Source organism: Centruroides sculpturatus, unplaced genomic scaffold (assembly GCF_000671375.1).
Source record: "Centruroides sculpturatus isolate CEXI.00-Female unplaced genomic scaffold, Cexi_2.0 scaffold595, whole genome shotgun sequence".
Classification (NCBI taxonomy): Eukaryota; Metazoa; Arthropoda; class Arachnida; order Scorpiones; family Buthidae; genus Centruroides; species Centruroides sculpturatus.
Genome location: NW_019384912.1, coordinates 402,103 through 412,626, shown reverse-complemented (window position 1 = coordinate 412,626; position 10,524 = coordinate 402,103). Strand labels below are relative to the sequence as shown.

Here is a 10,524-nt window from a genome sequence, read left to right as displayed (position 1 = left end):
AAATAATTTAAAAAGACAAATTACAATAAAACGGTTTATTATCCAACTATCAGAAATTTCACAACATGCCAAGGAAGAGAGGAAGGAGCAATTAAATAATTAAAATTATAAAGGATTAAAAAATATATATATAAAAATGGGGAATATCACACTTCTGACAATCGCTGCAAGTGTGTGGGCTAAATTTGGAGAATCTGTGCTTCTCGCATGGACAACCGTATATGGCCAGCTCATGCGTTGGAAAACCTTCTGATTTATTCGTGTACACACCAGACGGAAAAACAAAAAAATATCGTGTATCCACAAGCACTCCAATAAATAAATAGAATTGAAACAACACTTTGAAATGTTTTCCCGATGAAAATGAATAATAATAATAAGTTTCAATAAAAATGATAAAATGTAAATTGAATTTTATTATAACGAGTTGGCTTGAATTTCGTTTCTTCTGAGATCGCAGCAATGCGCGACGGGTAAGCTAGTAATATGTATTATTAAATTTCATTTACTTGAAATATATATAATTGTCTGCTAAAGTAAATGAAATTTGTCTGCTATAATTGTCTGCTAAGTAAATGAAATTTAATAATATATATTATTAAATTTCATTTACTTGCAATAATTTTCTTCTGTATAAAAATCAAAACTTTTGAATGAAGCTTGTCCTTTAGCCTCTCATTCCTTCAAACAGTCATTTTCATTATTCAAAAACTTATAAAGCAGAACATATTTCTAAAAGCTATCTTGATTGTATTCATTCAACATTCATTCATTGCCAATTTTTCAAAAATATAAAATTCTTAATTAGTTTTCTGAATTTGAATCTACAGCAAGTCCTCATATAGCAAGTCCTCATAAATCACATTAAGATGTTAACAGATAGATTGCATTCATGCAATGATGACAACAAAACTATAGAACAAGAAGGGTAGAAGGAATTTTTCACAATTCAATAATTTTATCAACATAGCTGTTTAACACTTTTGACTCAATATTCATATATAGCATGGAATTGGCTATAACCTGCTTCTGCACAAGATGCATGTACTATGTATGTGTGCTTGTTTCTCCTTGTTTTTATACAGTTTCCAATTTTTTTTGTGTACAGTCCCTAATATAGATAATACTAATTTACAATGCTGCAGTATATGTTATAATCATTCATTTCTCATTTTGATTTTTTCTATCCTTCAGTCACTAAGAGGATCTTTCCTATCAAATCTACAATGAGGCTATTGAGCAATGATGTATGGGCCAATTATATCCTGGTCAATCACAGGAAATTTGAAGAGTTATATATATAAATTAATTTTACTTAATCATTTACTTAAATTTTATATTTTTGATTATTTTAAGTAACTTTAGTTTCATATAATGCAAAAAATGTTGGAAAAAATTTTAAATTTTTTTCAATTAATTTATGGTATATAAAACAATTTTATATGAACACTATAAACTACACCACAAAACATTGGGATGTGTTAAATAATGCCATTTGCTCTGATCCATCAGAAATTCCATTTTACACCTGAAGAAAAACTCACAGCAGTTCGAAAACGTCTGTGGTGAACTTTTTGTTTTTTTTTTTTTTTTTTTTGGGTCACACCAGATATAGGTTGTTGGGGTACGTTATTGAACACTATAAACTTTAGAATGAAACTTTTCTTGCTTTGAAGAGATCATTACCCTGTAGCAGGATCTATTAGAGTGAAATAGTCATGTCCCACTTAGTTTAAAGCTAGCCCTGATGATAAGACTATTATATTCTTATGGTTATTACATCAGCTTGTTAATATAGTAATTATGATAGAATGCAAACATTGCTAACTGTTTTATTCACATTATAATCAGAGTTTTTGATTATAATGTGATTTTGATCATGAGTCTTGGAATCCAAGCCAGAAACAATTTTGCATGAGCCTGAGTAAAATGTACAAACACCAAACTTAATATGAAATCAAAAAATGCTATTTTAACACTTTGTATCATGCTCTTCCTTTCAAGTTTATAATTCTTGTTCTTAATATTATTGGAATATCATTAAATATAAGAAATAAAAAAAAGGAGCCATAAACGCATAGCCAATTGACTATATGTTTTGTTTTAATCACAAAAGACACAGTCTGTCCAAAAATTATTTTTTGAAACCACCATTTATTCTGATCATGTGTTCCAGAACAAAACTTTTTTAGAAGTAATTCGTCACCAGAGGGATAAGGCCAAAATTTACATTTAACAGCACATTTATCAAGTGAATATAAGGACTGAAATTCCCTAACTGGAAAGGATGCAAGTTCAAGATGTCTGTAAGGCCGCCAGTTCCAATTCTTTACTTTTAATGTTTTAATTGGATATTTTTGTGTGTTTTTTTAAAAAAATGTTTTAGCCTGACGGCTTAGTAGCCTACAAAGAAAGGTCGGGTTGTCGATGGTGTTCTGGAACACATGATCAGATAAAATGGTGGTTTCAAAAAATAATTTTTGGACAGACTGTGTCTTTTGTGATTAAAATAAATTTTCATCCGGCGAAATTTTACAAATATATTTTTTGTATATCTGATTCCACCTACACCTCTCAGTGGCCTTTTCCTGCTTTGCTTTGCACCCTGCAGTATAAGTTATACTGACTGCAAGTCAATAAAAGTAAGGTACACAAGAGATACCTCAGAGAGAAGGAAATAACAAATTTTTTTATCAGCATCTGCTTAAATATTTATTAAGATTAAGTGAAAATTCAGAAAAGATATTTCTTTGGATAAAATGGATACAGAAATCAGCATTGAAGAGGAGCTAGAAAGTTAACCTGGCTTGAAATGCATCTGTAAAAAAGCAATAAAAGGAGTTTTATAATCTGAATTGGCTGTGAGGTAGTCTACTGGAAGTTTTTTTTTTTTTCCGGATTGAAGAGACATTANTTTATATTTTTCAATATATTTATTTTGTTTGTACAAAATAAAAAAATAATTTTTAACGATACAATAGTCTTTGTTAGGCTTAACATCGACGAAAATTCAACGCGAAGCAACATGCAACGGAGAAAAATTTCAACATTGGATACGTTAAACTAATTTTTCGTACATAAATCGGTTATCCGAAATATCAGTTATACAAACAACCCCAGTCCCCAATTGATTCGGAAAATCGACACTCTACTGTACTATCATAAAAAATAATAAATAAAAAATTGCCAGGACAAATTATGACATTTATAGAAAATATATTTCTTTTTGCTACCGCTAGAGGATGTTATTAACTGTTTTACATTTTACGGCAAATGGTAGCCTACATAGAAAGGTCGACTTCACTGGTGGAATTGTTATTGCCTCGTACAGCGTGTGAAGGGACAGAAAATAGACAAAGACTCGTCTATGTATGTATAGTCAAAAAGAAATATATTTTCTATAAAATTACTATTATATTTGGAAGGCCACACACACATACACACACAAAACTTTTAACATATACATACATACTTAAGTCTATGTATATGAAACATTTTACAATTATTATTCTAGATTAACTCAAAATTTACTGAAATATTTTTCAAAATTCAAAAATTTGTCATATTTCTATAATGTTTTTATCTTATAAATTTCATTTCAAAGAAAATCTTATATTTATATAATTGAAAAGAAGTGAAAATATATAATACTGCATTTACCCAACTGCAAACAAACTTCTTTTTAATTTTTTTTCTGGTTCAAAAATAAAAGTCCATCAGCTTAGAATTAGTATCATTAATGCAGTTAGTAAGATAAGTGACAATAAAAATTCAGAAAAATATCACCAGAAGTTTATGCAAATTTTGTATGCATGTGTGGAAAAGTATTTCTAGAGAAGTCATTGCTGGTGCATTTAAAAGTGTTCAATTTCAAATGTGTTTGATAGCATAGATGATGTACCATCAAACATTCTGATGCTCTGTATAAAGACAGCGACAAATAATCAATTGATGATAAATCCAAGTCATCATGAATCAAACAATTAAATGATGTACAATTTATTCCTTACACTTGATTAATAAAATTTCACTTTTTATTTATTTTCTTTTTTCTTGAGTCAGCTTATAATCAAATAAATACAGCAACTAAAAACGATTCATTTTTATATGAATTATTAGATGACTTCATCAATTTCTTGCAACAGAAAGTATAGATGATGCATAGGACTAAACTGAACCAAATACTGACATGAGATTACCCATCTTGTTAATCACCAGCATGAAAATTAGCCAATTTAATATAAATTGGATTTAAAAAACTAAATTTTCAAATTAAAAACTTATTGGAGAAATTCATTAATATTTTGAATGGCATTAATTGCTTAAGAAAGAATTTATTAAATGTCATATAATTTAAATATTATAAAAACTAACATACCATGTTCAGGTAATTCCCCGTATGACTTCAGATTTCTAGCCTCATCTGGATTGTACTTCAAAATGACATCAGCTTTAGCATCCTGATAATCTCTCAAACCAACGAGAATGATGTCTCCCTGGTTAATCCAGACCTGTAAATATTTATACATATTGCATTACTACTATTAATCTATACAAATATAATCAAATGACAATGATAAAATAATTCAATTAAACTTTAAAATTGAACAAATTGAAAAAATGAATGAATGACAAAATAGTCAATCAATAAAATGGACAATCACACTTTTTGTACCACAAATACACTGTGCAAAGAAGGTTAATTATGGGAAAAACAATAAAGAAGAATACTATGAAAGATGATGTTTGTTTTGTACGTTTACAAAGATATTTTAACCTATGATAGTATGAATACTGACAGAACTGGATAGATATTTCAAAAACTACAAACACTAGTTCAAAGACTGAATGTATGTTGTTTATATATACTGGTTATAATACAATGATAGATGTTAAAGGTGGCAAAGGTGTTAGCATGCTGTTCTGATGGACCTGGAATCAAATCTTTCAAGAAAATTAATTTCACTGTAAAGTTTGAATTGTGTGTCGACATCTTTTTTATTGTAGTGATCAACTGACCACTATCAACAATGACCAAACCAATGTAATAACCATTTTCATTCTAAAGTAGATAGAAATGTCAAACCAGGAAAACTAAAGATTTTGTTAACAACAGAAAAGGTATCTGGAAGAAAGCAAGAATAAATAAAAAAAAATCAGAAATCGTCAAGAGATTTGACATGTCATTGAGCACCTTCTCTACATATTTGAAAAACAAGAAAAGGATTTTAGAAAGCTTTGATAAACAGATAAATGAGTATCCATATATTGAAAAGTGCATGCAGAAATGGTATGTACAGTACACGAATATTCCTGTAAATGGAAAACTTTTTAGAGAAAAAAAAGCTAAACAAATCATACAATAGTTGGGTTGTACCAAATTCAAAGCATTCACAGGTGGCTAGATTAAATTTAAAAAGAGGCGTAGAATCATTTTCGATAAAATCCATGGGAAAATGTAAAAGTGCAAGAGAAGAATTATGCAAAGTGGTCAAAAAGTTTACCAGAAATTGTACAGAACTATAGTAACTGGATGAAGTTTTCAACACAGACAAAGTGATCTTACTTTTTTAAATGTCTACTAAATGAAACAATAAGTTTTCAAGGGTCATTCATGTCACAAAAGTGAAAAAAGCAAAGAATGTGTAACATAACAGATAATGAAAAATTGTCATTGTAATTAATTGAAAAAAATCTTTAAAGCCTGAAAAATGCAATATTAAGACATTAACTATACAATATCAGGCAATAAGAAAGAACAAATGTCAGGCCTTTTTTTAAGTGGATAAATAAGTTAGACACCTATATGATTGCCAAAAATAAAAAAATTATTCTTTTTATCAACAATTGCAGTCCATATTCAATAATTCCCATTCTGAAAGCTATAACAATTCAATTCTTACCATCAAATACTGTATATCATCTATATTTCAACCTTTAGAATGAGAAATTTCTTAATCTTTAAATTACAATACATAAAGCTTATCATATGAAAGATATTACATGTTAATGAAGATGGATCATGTATGGAGTGAACTTACTAGATGCAATCCAATGCAAATTATTACAAAGCTTGAAATAAAGTCCTACAGAGCACTACAAATTGTTTTACAAAAGTAAAAATTTGTTGCCGATTCAAATGAATCAGAATTTCCATCTGAATCCGTCAACTGTATTGAAGAAGATTGGGTCACTCCATTACAGCAGAGAATGATAAAAAAAAAGTGTCATTTAAAAATCTTGTTGACACCAACAATGACCAGTTATCAGAAAACACTTATCTGAAGGCAACATCATTGCTCAAGTAAAGAAACAAGAGATAAAAATGAGGAAAAAATAAATCCAAGGGAAAATACCCTGTCTCCCTATATGCAGGAGAGCAAGAAAAGCTCTCATGCTTTTAAGAAACTTTCTAGAAACATTATTATTCATAAAACAAGATGCTATCGAGGCAGTCAATGCATCAAAAATATTGTTGATCAAAAAGCAATGGACTATTGACAATGCGTGCATGCAACAGACTTTTCCTCTAATAGTGTCAATGTTTTGTTACTTTGTAAATATTACAATATAAACAATATAATTAGTATTAAATACATATATTTTATTACTACAGTAATACCTCGACTTACGCGAACCCGGAGTTACACGATTTTCAAATCTCGTCGATTCGTCTTTTGTTTGAGTGCCACGCAACTCTTGATTACTCTCTCCCCCCTACACTATTGTTCAGCTTACATGTTCGGACGTGTCGCGCGGAATCAACACATAGCTACAATTTATTTTGTGTTATTTATTTTTGTGTTTATTATATCTACGGAGACTTGAGAGAGACTATGTGATGATTTCTCGTAACCGTAAATGAATCAAAAGATTTTATTCGATAACGAGAACATTTATTAGCCTACATACATATGACTTGGATTTTACACAAATTGCGAAATTATACCCTGACTTATGCGGTTATCACTCAGTCCCACCTATCGTGTAAGTTCGGGGTATTACTGTATTTAGATTTATGTATGTACAATCACATTAACTGTAACTTAAAATTCCATTAACTAGAACTGGAAGAGATAAGAAAAATTTCAACTTATCAAGAGTCTACTGTATATATTTAGCAATTTTTTGTTCAGTGGCTGTAGAATGTGGGATTGCCATTCTAGAAACTCTACTGAATTTTAGCTAAATAATAAACTTTCATAAATTAGGAGGAGGACCAAATATATCCTCTAAGTTAGATGTTTATCACTAAATCAGATATCTAACTTCAATTACTTATAGAATAAACTATGTTAATCTCCATCTCACTATTCTGGTTCAATATTCTAGATTACATTGCACACAATCTATCCATAATATTAAAACATTGAGATAAATAATATTATCAATACCAAAGTCTTGACCAGCCTTGGGGTTTAAGTAATAGAGGAAATCAAAATTTAAATAGAAATTACCTTTTTTCTCAGCTTCCCTCTGATATGACATAATCGCTTTGTTCCATCAAAACACATTGCTTCTAATCTACCATTACCAAGCATTTTCACCACCTGGGCGTATTCTACAAATTAAAAAATTGTTTATATATATATATATTAATTATAAAAGTAATATTATATAAAATATATTTTAATTAAATTCAATATCTTTCAAGAAGTATTACATAAGTAAAAATGATAAATTTACTGTTGAAAATTTTAATGTAAATGCTTATCATCATTTGAAAATTTCCTATCTTTTTTGTTTTGAATTTTAAAGGAAAGAAAGAAACTTAAAAAAAATCCTAGAAGCAATTTTTTCCCCTAAAAAGTGTAGAAAACAGGTGGGAGGAGAATGTATCTAAATTTAGAGACAATTGGAGTAGGTGGAATAACATCAGATTTGCACTGACGAGAAAGAATGGAGGAGGTAAACTCAGCTTGGCACAAATAGTAAAGAAGATAGAGACAATTTAAAGATTTATCGATCGTATTAACAACTCCATAAAAACTTAAATTATTTTGTAACAATTATAAATATTTAAAACAGATGAAATAAATGAAATAAAACAGATGAGATAAACATACATTAAGATTTAATGTTAAAGAAAATTAGAGAGACAAAACTGATTTTTATAAGAGTCTCCTTTGCAACTTTCTCATCAGAAAACCAATCAAACAAAATCCTAGCATAAAAATTTTTATTATTATTGTTTTTTTAATTGATTCAAATATTTAAGTTAATTTAATGCTAATTTTTGTCTTAACTGAGAACTCTCTGTTGTAAGAACCAATTCCATTTTTAATAAAATTTTGAAACAAGATATGTAAACAAGTTTTAGAAGTCAAAATAAAGTTTATTAAAGATTTTCAAGATTGATGAATAAGAAGTCACAAATCCCAAGAGTGATGTTGAAATTAATGACAGCAAAATAAGCACCATATTCATATAACATTTGTTTGCAAAAGCTGACAGACTATACGAGTGCTCTGAATATCATTTCCAAGGTGTTGATTAAAGGATATATTAGTTAATAAGAATACTAAATTGAAATGGTAAGAATGGTAAATGACAATAGTAAATAAATCATAACAACAAACTCTGTAAAATACTAAAGCATGTGTTTTAGTAAAATAAAGCAAGTGATCACTAAGAAAAAGATGAAAACCTTCTACACTTATCCACAGTCAAAGCTGATGATACTGTAAACTTGGTACAATATAACTAACATTTATTTTAATAGTAATTGCTATTAAAGTTTATGTTCTATTATTAAAAAAAAATTTCCTTAACTTTAGAATATAGGAAAAGTTCTTGATGCAATGATCTAGTATTGTATATTCAATGCTTGTTTCTTCAATAACCTTTGCTGTCTGTGTATAACGAATCAATAAGGGTTTTAGAACTAGTCATTTTCATTTCAGGAGGTTTTATATACAATTGTATACAGTAAGATCCTGCTTAATGTGGGGGATGCGTTTCTAGATAAAGCACTAAACGAAACAGCATTAAATAAGGTAATTTTAACATAGACTAAATAGGGAAAGGGAACATGCGACCAAAAATAAACAGATTTTACTTTAATTTTAAGCTATGTATATATTAATTTGCATAATAAAATGTGTTAAAATAACACAAACATATGCACACAGAAATGTGAAGTTCATTTTTTGTGATGAAGGTCCTGGCTTTTCTGAAATTCTTGTTCTTTGCGATAAAGTCATGTAGTTTCATTTGTTGCTTTTTTTTTCTTTCCTTACGCAAATGCTGATAGCAGATCACATCAAAAACGCCTTGTTTTGCTTTTGCATTCCCTTTCAAAATCTGCATCATTCGCTACAATTTGATCAACGATTTTGGTTATTGTTACCAAACTTTTACTAACAAAATCTTTAGAAAGTTCTTTAGATTTCTTCATTCAGTTCTACATAAATTCCTTGTTCCGTCAGTTCTTGAAGGTCATCGTTGATAAGGCTCTCACAAGAAACCTGCAGTAAAACTCCTCTATCCTGATTGTCTACATCTCCTAGTCCTGCCGTATCAATTAGGTTGACAATTTGGACAACCTAACAATATAGCGATAGGTTCGTCTCATTGAGAATCCTTGGATACTTTCAGCCAGACCTTCCACACTTTGTTCATTCATTTATCAGTTAATTCTTGCCAAGTAAAGTTGATATTTCCTAGGGCATCCATGATGTTATAATTTTTTCCAAACTTGCACAAAACAAACATAGATTTAAGGAAAGTACAGTGCTTAGATAAATTGCTACTTTTTGCTGATTGGTTTGTGTTTGGGAATAATTGTAATATATATGAATCAATGAAATGCCGCGATAATTTGAATCAGCATAAATTTTGAGCTTTTTTAGGTTTCGAGCAGACAATTATATATATTGCAAGTAAATGAAATTTAATCTATATATATAAAAATGAATGTATGTGTGTCTGTCCTTCATGCATTACCACACCATTTATCCGATTGCCGTGAAACTTTGGGAAGTTGTTTAATATACTCCCGCAAAGGTTTCTGGCATAGTACAATTGCCTTGAAACTTTGGAAACTTTTTTAATACACTCCCGCGAAGGTTTCTGGTATAGTACATTTATCCTACGATAGATGGCGCGCACTATACGAGCATTTTACTGTGTGTTCAATCGATTTCAAATTGTGAAGACCATTTCCCCCTCCAAAAAATCTCTCTATATATGCATTTGTGAACTGTTATTTACGATATTTGTAATAATTTTTGTTTAATCACTTTATTTCAATTTTTTTTTTTTTTTTGCTAATTATGTATTTGCTTGAACTTTGTTAAAACCTTAACTGTATCCCGAACAACAACCAAAGTAGTAGGAGGAAATTCGCCTATTTTACTGATCTAGGGATCTCCTTTTCCAAATTTTAATATTGACTCAAAATAATTTAAAAAGACAAATTACAATAAAATGGTTTATTATCCAACTATCAGAAATTTTACAACATGCCAAGGAAGAGAGGAAGGAGCAATTAAATAATTAAAATTATAAAGGATTAAAAAATAT

At 29.2% G+C, this 10,524-nt stretch overlaps 1 protein-coding gene across 1 annotated transcript in view; it reads right to left on the bottom strand.

The window, feature by feature from the left end:
* The window catches only part of LOC111631669 (eukaryotic translation initiation factor 1A, X-chromosomal-like), a 44,149-nt gene that overhangs the window by 19,871 nt on the left and 13,754 nt on the right, over positions 1-10,524 (bottom strand). Inside the window, exons 3-4 of the mRNA XM_023375967.1 lie at positions 7,458-7,561; positions 4,379-4,511 (exon numbers count right to left, since the gene is read on the bottom strand). Coding sequence (XP_023231735.1) covers positions 4,379-4,511; positions 7,458-7,561 — 237 coding nt within the window. The remainder of the gene's footprint in view (positions 1-4,378; positions 4,512-7,457; positions 7,562-10,524) is intronic.